Below are 14,227 nucleotides of genomic sequence, written 5' to 3'. Positions count from 1 at the left end.
TGGTAGTAAATCTTGAGGCAGAGATGTCTTTTACTTGCAGAATGCCAGAAATTGTATTTCAGGACATCTAGTTTTCACAGTTTTAGGGGCGGGACGAACGTAGCTCAGTGGTACAACGCTCGCTTGCTGCGCGGTCGGTCTAGGATCGATCCCTGTTGGTGGGCCCATTGGGCTATTTCTCGTTCCAGCCAGAGCACCATGACTGGTATATCAAAGGCCGTGGTATGTGCTATCCTGTCTATGGGATGGTGCATATAAAAGATCCCTTGCTGCTAATCGAAAAGAGTAGCCCATGAAGTGGTGACAGTGGGTTTCCCCCCTCAATATCGGTGTGGTCCTTAACCATATGTCCGACACCAAATAACCGTAAATAAAATGTGTTGAGTGCGTCATTAAATAAAACATTTCCTTCCTTTCTTCCTGCTGACAGTAGACTAGTTATTAAAGACCTTAGCATTATGTGGACGTACATCGACGTCGATGAGGGTGAGTTTGTTTGTTTCTTTTGTTTAACGACACCACGTGATCACATTGCTTTATTAATCATCGAATATTGGATGTCAAACATTTGATAATTTTGACATATAGTTTTAGAGAGGAAACCAGTTACATTTTTCCATTAATAGCAAGTGATCTTTTATATGCACCATCCCACAGACAGGATAGCACATACCACGGCCTTTGATATACCAGTCGTGTTGCACTGACTGGAACGAAAAATAGCCCAATGGGCCCACCGATGGGGATCGATCCTAGACCGACCGCGCATCAGACGAGCGCTTTACCTCTGGGCTACGTCCCTCCCCCTCGATGAGGATGAAGCTGGAATCTAAAACACGTGCGTATGGTGGAACGTAGGGATTCAGTATTTTTTTAATTTCTGTCGCAGACACCTGTCATCATTATTTCTGATCATGACATGGAGATTGATTTTGCCAACCTAGCTGATTCTTTCCCAGACCACCACTCACTACACTACTGTGTTAATCAATGCTGACATCGTTCAGTCGTTCGCCAACACACTGGAACAATGACCAATACAGTTTATGCAGTACCTGAATAAAAAAAAATTAACACTTTAAATTTTCAAAACAATAATATGTGATCCTTAAAAAAAAAACTGTGATTAGTATAGAAAGAAAGCATCATAATCTATGCTAATGCATTTTTTTGTTCTTGGATTTTTAATTAATTAATATATATAATAAGAAAGCAAACTGGCCGTGGATAATAAGCAATATGATTCCGGAACCCGATAATGACATTGAGTTTTGACTGCAAAATATATTTGCATGTCACGTCTATGCAGAAACACGCTCAGCATGATCATCTCCATATCATTTCACCTTGAAAGGTACTTAACTAATTGCATTCGGCAGAAGCTTATAGGTTGTTTTCGTCACTGCATTCTCCCGTGTCTCATTAATCGGGCTCTAAAGGACGGCTTGCCTTAGAAACGACAATTAACCTGATGCTGCACTATCACAGTGTTGACGATGCTACTAATGAGACGAGAGAAAAATCTCAGATATCTTCTAAGTAGTATTCTCTCATATCTCGAGGAAACCCGCTTGGCTTTGACAAAACGTCTCCTGATGCTGATTACTGGAATTGAACTCTGGCGTCTTAATTGTCTCTGGGGTTCATGAACGCGTCCTGTTAAGGCCACTGTTTTGGAGAATAGCGAACACTAATTCGCTATTAGTATAATGCAGTGTCGATTTTTTTTTTCTTTAATGATATCAGTTCCTTTCCATACTTAATTTTCCCTAGCCTACAGCCATTTATGGACCAAGGACGCTAGTCTGGGCATGAAAATAAGCTGCATGTGTATCTTGTGTAGCTTTGGACTAAATTGTTTTCCCGCGATTCATAAAATGAGCTGTTCTCTAAATCAAAAAAGAAAAAAAGAAAGAAATGTTTTATTTAACGACGCACTCAACACATTTTATTTACGGGTTAAGGACCACACAGATATTGATAGAGGAAACCCGCTGTCGCCACTTCATGGGCTACTCTTTTCGATTAGCAGCAAGGGAGCTTTTATATGCACAATCCCACAGACAGGGTAGTACATACCACGGCCTTTGATATACCAGTCGTTGGGCACTGGTTGGAACGAGAAATAGCCCGCCGACGGGGATAGATTCCACACAGAACGCGCATCGAGCAAGCGCTGTACCACTGAGCTACGTGTCGCCCCTTTCTAAATCAATGGCTATCTTTTAATTGTTTTTGGAAGTCCTTTTGGGTCAGACAAATATTACTATTGTCTTCCTATCGTCTCCAGTTTAAGATTCATTAAATATACAATAACATAATATTGTTATTGTTGTTGGTGTTCTTTGTTTTTTCTTCTTAAGCTTCTTCTTGTCGCCTTTGTTTTGTTTTGTTTGTTTGGGGTTGGGGGGGGGGGGGGAATTTAAATGCAGTGCATTCCAATGTTTGTGATTCAGTTCCTATCTTGTGGTTAAGGACCCCACAGATATTGAGAGAGGAAAGCCGCTGTCGCCACTTCATGGGTTACTATTTTCGATTAGTAGCAAGGGATATTTATATATGCACCATCCTACAGACAGAATAGCATATACTACGGCTTTGTAATACCAGTCGTGGTGCACTGGCTGGAACAAGAAATAGCCCAATGGGCCCACCGAAGGGGATCGATCCCAGACCGACCGCGCATCAAGCGAGCGCTGTACCACTGGGCTACGTCCCGCACCCGAGGTTAGAGTCTGAGACAGAGTGATGGGGATAACTTACTAAGATTTAATCAAAGTCACAAAGTCTTCAGACGTAACTACATGTTCCTTATATAAACCTTTAAACCTTGAGTCTAGACCTTGCTGTTTTATAAGCGCTTGCCCATTTCTCAAATCAAGCGGCAAATTACCTGGTCAGTTGCGAATATTGTCTTGGGTGCATGGTAAACACTTTGTTTAATATTATTACTGTTATTGGTCTGAGTTTCCTACAATGTATTTTCCTTATCCAATACACAGATATCTTTCTTGTTGTCACGTACAGCAAAGAAAACGATTGGTACAGGTAAGATTATGATTTTAACGTATCTGTGATACACATTTTATTTCAACTTATTTTTCGTGCTTATATCCAGTTAATAATATTTTCATATACTTACCATTTGTGACACCCAATAGCCGATGTGTATTTTTGTGCTGGGGTGTCGTTAAACATTCATTCATTCATTCATATCCAATTAAGGTTCAAGCTCACTGTTTTGGGCACACCCCTCAGCTATCTGGGCTGTCTGTCCAGGACAGTGGGTTAGTTGTTAATTGTTAGTGAGAGAGAAGAGGGTGTAGTGGCCTTACACCTACCTACCCATTGATTCGTTAAAACTCGCTCTGGATGGGAGACGGTACCGGACTGCGAACATTGTACCTACCAGCCTATAGTCCGATAAACAAGATCGGCACGAATCGATTTAATTTCTTGTGTTTGGCTCTATTGCTAAACATGATTGACTAGGATTATTTTGGATCAGGTTATTCCTGTAAGATCCATTTTTTTTATTCGTGTTCCGGAAACTACATGTATCCCCTTGTTGATCACCCAGGCATTGGAGTCATTTGTTTTAATCAGTGCTTTCAAATTGTAATTTTAAAATAATTTACAGAAATCCCAATCCCATCCATTAGAATTAAATTATTTGGTTGTATCACATCCTTCACTTTTTCTTTTCTTTTTCGTGAGGATATTTCTGAAATAGTGCTCGGGCCTACAATGTGTTATTTTCTCATCACAACATCTTATTTGTTTTGGATTTAAAAACTGTATTAGACGTTTCTGTTAAAGTCATAAAAGTCATTACGTAGCATACTAATAAAGCGTGGGTTGATGGGGTTTGGACCCCTTCCCCCTCCTCCACCCTTCCGCTGATTGACGAAATAGTTTTTACTTTTTCCCCACTCATTTTAAAGTGCATCTACCGCTAATATCCACCTTCATTAAAATCCAGGATCCGCTCCTTTTCTACTGGTTGAATTGTATGCACTGTATAACAAATAACTCAAAATTGTTGTTGTAACACAATCCCTTATATTTCAGGTTACAGGTTTTTTCAGAAGAATCAGTACCATTGTTTGGACCGCCATTGCCCTCGCCTCCATTATTTACTGACCACGACGCGTTCAGAGACTTTCTGTTGGTTAAAGGTAAGCGATATCGTGGTTAACAGAGCAGTGCGTTTTTTAATTAGGTTAAAGTCGCTGATTCTAGTTTGAACCTGAGAAAAAGGCCACTACTAAGTTTGGTTACCCTACAAACCTGTAACACATACTGGTGTCCATTTCACTAAGCATCGTAAGTTTACGTCTACGACTAGCAGTTATGCCCGGCGAATTTTCAAATATCAAACATGTTTGATTTTAGACGCACAAACGCATCCGTCTCCTGCCGCATCCGTCTAAAAACGCACGTGTGCGCCTACTTGCGTCTGCGTTGCGTTCACATTTTTATATTGACCAATCATCTGTCTATTCAATAACATGCCTTTCAAAATGGCCTTTCAAACTAACAGTTTAACAATGTAATTAATGACATTTCCAAGTAGATGAAATTAAAAAATATAAATTATTGCATTCATTGTACTATGCCTAATAATAATAATTAAAACAAACAATTGTGAAATAAGAAAGATTTATATCGTAATAGTATATTGTACATAATGTTATAAATAAAGTTTATTATGTTTTAAAATGTATTAATAAATTACATTTAATCTTTATTTTTCCTAGAGTAAAGTATAAATAAATTAATTAATAAAAGAAATCGTCAGTGGATCGCAGGAACGCATCGCAGTTAGGCGCACACGAGACGCATCCGTCTGCGTCGAGGCTGCATTATTATACCGGTCGTGCGTTTGCACGTGTTTGGCGTCTATTTCATGCAGAAAATTACATCAATACGGAAGTGCGGGGCTGGACATAGCCCAGTGGTACAGCGTTCGCTCGATGCGCGGTCGGTGTGGGATCGATCCCCGTCGGTGGGCCCACTGGGCTATTTCTCGTTCCAGCCAGTGCACCACGACTGGTATATCAAAGGCCATGGTATGTACTATCCTGTCTATTGGATGGTGCATATAAAAGATCCCTTGCTGCTAATCGGAAAGAGTAGCCCATGAAGTGGTGACAGCGGGTTTCCTCTCTCAATATCTGTGTAGTCCTTAACCATATGTCTGACGCCATATAACCGTAAATAAAATGTGTTGAGTGCGTCGTTAAATAAAATATATATATATATATAGATATATAGATATATATATATATATATATATATATATATATATATATATATATATATATATATATATATATATATATATATATATACGGAAGCTGAAGTACTTTAAAGACAAAAGAAAATTAAACGTGTTCTTCTAACTATGTGTTGAACTATAATAGTAATAACAATTGTGATTTAGTCGTAGATTTACGTTTACGTACACAACTAGGCTTACAATGTTTTGAGAAATTGGGCCCTGGATAAAGTTACAATAGAGTGAGACTAGTGTTTGATATTCAGTTGGGGAAAATCTACTATAAAAATAGACTAAGTTCGTTTTCTTAATCGTTACTTATCATAGGTACGTACGTTTTCAGGGGCAAATTTCACAAAACATCGTAACTTTACGTCTGCGACTAACAGTTATACAGGGCATACATTTACAAGTGTCCGGCATCTATTTCACGAAGAAAATTACATCATTACGAAAAATTAAGCATTTTTAAGAACCAATTTTTTTTTTAAATATATGTATTTCTAACTATGTTTGTTGTACTATAATAGTAATAAGAATTGAGGTTTAGTCGTAGATTTACATTTACGTGCAAAACTAGGCTTACGATGTTTTGTGAAATTGGGCCCCGAATTATAAAAAAAAACAAATTCATTTCTTAGTATTAAAAAACTCCGGGATGACCAGAAACAATTAGGATGTACGGGGATGAACAATAAAATGCAAGTAAGATCTTGATATCAATTATCAAAAACGGCCCTACTAGTAAAAAAAATGCGTCGTAGTGGTTAAAAACTAGGGTATGTCGCTTTAATTCAAAATAACGGATATCCACCGATTAAAGGGACATATCCTAGTTTTTAAACACTAAGGCATATTTGTTTTACTATTATAGCCGTTTTTGATAACTGAAATCAAAATTTACTTAGATTTTATGGTTTAGATTCTCATTTTCCGTACATTCGAAGTGGTTTTGGTCTTCTTGGTGTTTTTAATATTACAAAATGTATTTATCATATTTTTAAAAATGCACGTGCGTCTGAGAAGTAACAGTTATGGAGTCTAGTTTTAGAGGGTATTTCACCATTTCAGTCACAGACTCGCGTTTCACTCAATTGTAACTTTATCCAAATGTGTTACAGGTTTGCAGATTAAATGCATTTAGTGTTAATTGTCACGGGTTGAAACTAGGGTCTGTCACTTTAAGAGTTGTGAATACGTCAGTCGAGGATACAAACAGTTGTATCTAGTTGTGGCCACGTGTATCATTATATCACGTATCGTCTTCATTCTGTCGTCGAGTTCGTTTCATATTTTCGTTTCATCTTTTGTTTGTTGGTTCTACTCATATCGTGTTTCTTCACGTTTTCAGCTATAAATGGAGAAAAGGCCGCTGTCAACAACCCGATGTTTGGACAGAAGCGGGAAAGAACTTTGGAGATGCTGATTAAGAATATATACCAAGATTACATGTCGGATACAAACAAGGTAATGGTTATATACTCTTTAACAAAAGTAGGGGAACCTGAAATATTAATATCAACTATTAGATCACAGACATCCTAGTAAATAGCGTTCAGGTTTGTTTATCAACACACTGAAACACATTCCATAGTTTGCACATGCATCAGGCAGTTGTCCCGTACACGTGCGTGGGGTGTCATTCTCGATTTTGACAATTTCCAGGAAGGTCCATTAATCACTGTGGAACATTATTTCTGTCAATCGTTTTCATTCTGTTGATCATACAGTTGTTATTGTTTTGTTTTTAGTCATTTTTATTGTTTGAATTTGCGATTTACTGATTTAAAAAAAAATGTCAACTTTCAAATTTCACTTCTGACCCCAATCGTCCTTCAAGATCTTTGGAGGTCATAAAACCTACTGTAATACTGAAATACCGGTTGTAATGTTTGCCCAATTAATTCACTATTATCATATAACCATTTCCAACAGCTAATATCTTACAATTTTGGCAATTATACATTTTTATTAGAGTTCCCCTACTTTTATTTGAAGAGTATATGTATTGGAGTGTCTAACTTGGCCGCCATTTCACTATCACAAAACCGACCGTGGCTCTGTTTGGATGATGGACCCACCCATTTCCTCTCTTCAGTTTCATAATGATAGAAAATAAAGTTTGTTTTGTTTAACGACTAGAGCATATTGATTAATTAACCTTGCTGCTTTAGAACAAATGTACCGGGTTTCCTCTGACTACGTGTCATCGATGTGCTCTAGTGGTGTCGTTAAACAAACAAACTTTGATTGTAAGAAGCAGGAGAGCGGGGGGGGGGGGGGGGCAACTGCTGGGGAGAAACCTCAAATTCGGACAAAAATGATAGAGATATTCGGTGAAAATGTGCTAACCTGAGACCTTTTTACATTCTATTCTCAAAATGTAAAAATGCGTAGTGATTCGTTTGCAACCGTATATAGCCGTTTGGTAGTAATGCTAATATGAATAAATGTTGTTATCCTGATTCGGGCATTTTTGTTTAATGCGGGAACACCCCAGCCTTCCCCCAACAAAATGGTAGTTCATACGCCTATCAGTGTTATTATGGCCTGCCGTTGTATACATTTTAATAACGGTAGGAATTGCATGTAATGTGCACAACAGCATACGCGACGATGATCAGAGGGCTCGACTCCTCCCTCCCACCAATGCTGGAGCAAATCTTTGCATTTGGGGACAAAACTTATGAAACGGTTCAAACAAAATGAGCTGCCCTGAAAACGTTTCGCTATGTACATGTATTTCCATCATTCATGGAAACCCATGTATCTTCAAATGGGAGCCCGTATGCCTAAGGTGTGTGTGTGTGTGTGTGTGCGTGTGTGTGTGCGTGTGTGCGTGTGCGTGTCTGTATGTGCGTGCGTATGTGTGCGTGTGTGTGTGTGCGCGTGTGTGTGCGTGTGTGTGTGTTTATGTGTGTGTGTGTGTGTGTGTTGTAGTGTTGTACTCTTATAGGATATTAAACGAGCTTCCATTTCGTATCATGTTCATGTCCCGAGTGAAATAATGTTCAGTTGTCACGACCGAGTGAAAATGAAAATGAGTTTATGAGGGACATAAACATGATACGAAATGGTAGCGAGTTGAATATCATATTTATTACACATAATCGATCTTAATTTATATCACTCATCTCATTTGGTTGACCTTCCCACTTGGCGATCCAGTGGGATGTATCACTTTGTTATGTACCAGGATTATTTTTAACTATATTTACTACCTTGTAAAACCCATCAAGGTCTTCATGATACCCTGATTACGTCGCGTGTCCAGCTGTTCTAACGGACAAGGACAAGGAGAACAAAACGAATGTACTATAATTGAACTGTTCCCCATAGTTTTACAATTTCAACATTAGACAGTTTACAGCGCTAATATTGATTTCAAAGGATCTAATTATCAAACGCATTCGACGGAGACAACATTTCGGATATACCTTTGCGTCAAACTGAGACATGCAGTTATAAAATGTACGACAGATCTGTTATTTTGGGTTCAAAAAACGAAACGAGACATCAGACTGCAAAACTTTTAATGATACGATCAGATTCATTAGTGGTCGACGTCAAAGATGGACATATTTCTCGTCCCAGCCAGTGCACCACGACTGGTATATCACAGGCCGTGGTATGTACTACCCTGTTTGTGGGATGGTGCATATAAAAGATCCCTTGCTGCTAATCGAAAAGAGTAGCCCATGAAGTGGCGACAGCGGGTTTCCTCTCTCAATATCTGTGTGATTGTCACGGGGATCCTACAATACCCGTAACTGGATGAAACACGATTATCCAAATATCTCTCCTAACTGTATATCTATTAGATCTCTCTGTATCGAGCAGAATTTACCCGAGTGGATCGTCTAGGTACGATCAGAGATAAGATCTTATATAAAGTATATATTATTATAGCACGTTTTGTTCACTAGAAAACACAACAAAAACACAATACACTTTGGAATCTGTATTAACCTACGCTGACAAATGTACTGCCGCAGTAGTTAATTAACAACAACAAATAATAACAACCCAGAACTGATCACTTAATTAGTTAATCTCTAGGTGTCTAGTTTACACAATATGCTAATCACTTCACCGTGACACAACACCCACACGTATGATGATTGAGAAACGCTTCCAGGAGAACTTAATTAATAAAGGAATTACAACTCTATTCCTAACTGGTTAATTTTTAATTAACCCTTACTACTCGTTCAATAACGTGTAATAATTGAGAAACGCTTCCAGGGGAACTTAATTAATAAAGGAATTACAACTCTATTCCTAACTGGTTAATTTTTAATTAACCCTTAACTACTCATTCAGTAAAGTGTAACACAGAATTAATACTGGTACCTATCACAATAAAGACAATAACCTACAGTTTACCTAGGTCCTCTAGGATCACTGGTTAAGCTTTTCATAATTATTTAGGACAGTGAGCATACAGATTACTGCGTCAGATGACCGGCAGCACCGTCTAAATAATATTGGTATAATACAGTATTAAAATATTTAAAGTCACATCAATCACATCAAGGTTATACACAGAGCAGAAAACATATATTACCAGTCCGGACGGACAGCGATCCCCTAGAGCCTTCTTATGTTTCTCCCTGATATCTCTAAAATCCTAGCTATTTATTCAAAACTCTCAGAGACAGCGAATATCGCCTGGGGGCACAAGGCGGTACTGAATCTTATCATGTGGATTTTCCACAGCCACCACGCCGGCATATCTTTCTCTGATCGTCAGACTGGCTGTCGCCATTCGCCAAAATCACGGTTGTAAAAACCGCACTCGCAGAGGTATTACGTAACTACTGGCCACATGGCCTCCACAGTTGGACTAAGTTCATATTGGAATGCACGGTCGCGCGAAGGTATTACGTAACAAATTGCCCATCTGGCTAAGTGCATTTGGAACTGCACACAGCCTTCTAAAACAATTAATATCGCCACAGGCGAAAAGAAATTAAGAGCATGTACCGTCACAGTGATCCTTAATCATATGTCTGACGCCATATAACCGTAAATAAAATGTGTTGAGTGCGTCGTTAAATAAAACATTTCTTTCTTTTTCAAGGATGGACCAGAGTTGATGATTTTTTAAAAATATCTTGGCCTCCATTGTTGTGAAAACATGGAAAATATTTATTGAATAAGATCAGATAAACATTATCGACATTAATTTCATGCATACGTATTTTCATGCTTATTTCCAATTAAGGTTCAAGCACACTGTCCTGGGTACACACACACCTCAGCTATCTGTCTAGGACAGTGAGTTACTTGTCAGTTGGTTAGTGGTTAGTGAGAGAGGAGGGTGTAGTGGTCTTACACCTACCCACTGAGCCTTTAAGAACTCGCTCGGGATGCGAACCTTGTACCTACCAGCCTGTAGGCCACTGTAAGGTTTTGGGCTGGCTGATTTGGTTAATGAGAAAGAAGAGGGTGTAATGGTCTTACACCTACCCGTTGAGTCGTTAAAACTCGTTCTGGGTGGGAGGACGATACCTGGCCGCGAACCCTGTACCTACCAGCCTTTTGTCACGACGGCTTAACCACGACCCGCACCACCGAGGCCGGTTATCGACATTCACGTTTGTCTGTATCTCGGAGCTAGTGTTGTTTGTTTGCACTGTCGACTGGATTGAACATTTGACCCCTTAATTACCTGAGAGGTCTTGACCATCAGCAAATTTCGCCATCAGTAATTCTAGCGACTTTTCCCAGGCTTCTTTTGATTGCAATGCCAAAGCCGTAGAGTACAGGTGCTGTACTTAACGCAAACTCGCGAACACTTAAAACTAGCAGTCGGTTTTTATCGTCGGTATCGTACTATTATTATTACACAGACCCGTAGGAGACACGTTTGAAGTGCAGAACCTGCCACAAGACGATTGTGATTGATATTGACCAGGAAAAGCCGCCATCTGCTTATACAGAGGGGTGCGGCCATCATGATCAGCCCATAAGAATGAAACCGGCCTCGGTGGTGTCATGGTTTAGCCATCGGACACAAGGCTGGTAGATGCTGGGTTCGTAACCCGGTACCGGCTCCCACCCAAAGCGAGTTTTAACGACTCACTGGGTAGGTGTAAGACCACTACACCCTCTTCTCTCTTTAACCATATGTCCGACGCCATATAACCGTAAATAACATGTGTTGAGTGCGTCGTTAAATAAACATTTCTTTCTTTCTTTCCCTCTTCTCTATCGCTAACCACTTAACCACTAATAACTAACCCACTGTCCTGGACAGATAGCCCAGATAGCTGACGTGTGTGCCAATGCCAGCGTGCGTGAACGTAACTTAACAAAATATTCCCTTGTAAGCACGAAAATAAGTAGAAATGAAATGAAATTTCATTCTTATTTCATTTCAACCTATTTTCGTGCTTATATCCAATTAAGGTCATCTCAGCTATATGGGCTGTCTGTCCAGGACGGTGAGTTAGTGGTTAGTGAGAGAGAAGAGGGTGTAGTGGTCTTACACCTACCCACTGAGTCGTTAAAACTCGTCGTTAAAGTAATCAGCAAATTAATAAGTTTAAAGGAGCAGAGCCTAGTTTGAGGTCGTACAAATTAACACCAAGTTTATTAGTTAAACTACAAACCTGCAACACATTTGGATAAGATTTTAACAGAGAAGCTAGTCTGTGTTGTTTAAATGGGGAGATACCGTCTAAAAATAACTAGAGCTTGTCTCGATATCTATTACTTCTCAGACGAACGTGCGTTTTTGAAATTATGGAAAATGCATTTTAGGGTATTACCAGAACCACTTCAAATGTACGAAAATGAATATTCTAAATAATAAAATGAAAGTACTTCTAACTTAAATTATTAAAAACGTTTCCAATAGTGAAAAATACGTCGTAGTGTTTAAAAACTAGGCTATGTCTCTTTAATGTTTTTGCATCGATCGTAATTTCAATGACTGAAATGCAACATAATGGGTTTCGTTGATTTTTCTATCACTTTCAGAAATAAAGTAACAAACAAAAATGCATCTTCGATTTCATATAGTGTTTTTACATAGTTATGTTTGGAAGAAAAACAAATACATCTTCGATTTCAGATAGTGTTTTCGCATAATTGTTTGAAAAAAGACCTCTCTAAATTATACGTGGCGAAAACTTAAAAGTAATAATTTTCGATCAATACGTAACTAAAATCCCCCCATGCTGTGTCTTGTCATGTCGAATTTACATTTTTTTTATGTATATAGTTGTTTACTTGGTGCTCGTTAATAATTAAAATTAGCGTTGGAAATGTTCTTTGCAAGAAACTAATAGTGCTTCCCATCTTTTTACTTCCGGTAATTTCTTACGAGAATAAGCCGTGATTCACCTTGGACTTTTGGAATACATTGTGCGTTTCCGGTGCAAGGATCCGCATGTTCGTTCTTTACGCTGGAGTTCGTTAAACTGCGTACTTTCGGCTTCGGTGGATGGTGTTAATATCTTGTGATGCCACATCATTATCTTCAAAAACGAAAATAAAAACTGTCATTATAACCAGCAAAAAAAAGATGTAACAAATTTGCAAACCTTGAGGCATTGCATGCAACATCTTGGACGTTTTGAGCTCTTCCAGAAATATCTGCACAAGAAAAAAAATGCAGTTACTACAATGAAGGCAGAATAATACTTCCCATTTATTTATTGCTTGCTTGATTTATTGCTTGATTGATTTATTGCTTGATTGACTGACGTATTGTCATTCAAGTCACTAAGCCATTGTCTATAATTTCTTGTTTCATTGGTTAGCCTTTTTTTTCTTTTCTTTTTTTTCTTTTTTTTTTTCTTTTTATGTTGTTGTTGTTGTTTTTGTTGTTGTTTGTTTAATTTTTTTGGAGGTTGTTTGATTTTTGGGGGGGTTTGTTTGTTTTGTTGTGGGGTTTTCGTTTTTTTTTTTTTTTTTTTTTTTTTTTTGCCTTACTATGCCCTTTTTTTATTTTTTTTTTTTGCAATGCCACGTCACTTCAGTATGATTTCCCGGTAATTTCAAATACATTCATTTGCAGACGAACATGCTGTACAGACGAGCGTTTAGTGACGTCATTCAGGATACACTTGGTTCTAGGCGGAAAGAGGAAGCAAGAAGGGCAGAATTTGTACTGGTTGGACAGGTAAACAAACTACTGAAATGCCAGGGGCGAATTGAAGCGATGGAGGCAGGGAGGGTGGGGGGAATCCTACACTTCTGTGTGTGTCCTTTGTTACGTAGAGACGGATTTAGGGGGGGGGGGGGCAGGGGACTCTCCTGCCCTAAAACTATTCATTTCTTTTTTTCATTTTTTTCATTGGCATACCCTTTTGGCAAGTTTGTTAGTGTGACCTCTTCCTGTTAGTCCCCCACCATCACCCCCGCAAAATATTTCCTGTTGCCGTCTCTGACATCATATTGGAATAAAATGTAGTGCGTTCCAATGTCATTGTTGTTTCAGGAAATCGTTAAAACTACCGATATGATTCAATCTCCATATAATTTTGACAAGTGATAATTTTAAAAATCATGGATCTTTCTTCTACAGCCACACTGGATATTCAAACACTGGTATTCTAACAAGAAAATGAATTGAGTATGAGTATATTTAGTCGTCAAAAAGGCCCTGAAAGACGGAAGCATCTTACAGTGGCTGTAAAACTCAAGACATTCTCTTTAACGTGTTTTTATATCCCATACAGGCACTGAAAGTGAAGACAATAGAGAAAGGAGATGCACCTACCAGTTTAATCAACACAGGACTTTCTGGACTGCTAAGGAGAGAGGTATGTACGACTGATTAATGCTAGGTGTGGGTGTGCGTTGTGGTGGGGAGGGGGGTGGAGAGGTATAACTAATATAATGGAAAGGGATTAATGTTCGTTGACCTACATCCACAGCAGTATGTTTAATTTGTGGCTGTTTTGTTTTGTTTAACGACACCACTAGAGCACA

General features: G+C 38.7%; 1 protein-coding gene across 4 annotated transcripts in view; it reads left to right on the top strand.

Moving 5' to 3' along the window:
• LOC121384740 (GTPase-activating Rap/Ran-GAP domain-like protein 3) overlaps positions 1 to 14,227 on the top strand; it is a 178,554-nt gene that overhangs the window by 137,636 nt on the left and 26,691 nt on the right. For all 4 annotated transcript variants that reach the window (XM_041515273.1, XM_041515274.1, XM_041515272.1 and 1 more), the window contains exons 12-16: positions 3,003 to 3,048; positions 4,072 to 4,178; positions 6,633 to 6,748; positions 13,311 to 13,415; positions 13,975 to 14,058. In XM_041515273.1, the coding sequence (XP_041371207.1) occupies positions 3,003 to 3,048; positions 4,072 to 4,178; positions 6,633 to 6,748; positions 13,311 to 13,415; positions 13,975 to 14,058 (458 nt within the window). The remainder of the gene's footprint in view (positions 1 to 3,002; positions 3,049 to 4,071; positions 4,179 to 6,632; positions 6,749 to 13,310; positions 13,416 to 13,974; positions 14,059 to 14,227) is intronic.

Source organism: Gigantopelta aegis, chromosome 10 (genome assembly GCF_016097555.1).
Source record: "Gigantopelta aegis isolate Gae_Host chromosome 10, Gae_host_genome, whole genome shotgun sequence".
NCBI classification, from domain to species: Eukaryota; Metazoa; Mollusca; class Gastropoda; order Neomphalida; family Peltospiridae; genus Gigantopelta; species Gigantopelta aegis.
Note: the sequence above shows the minus strand (reverse complement) of the source record. Positions and strands in the feature narration are given on the sequence as shown.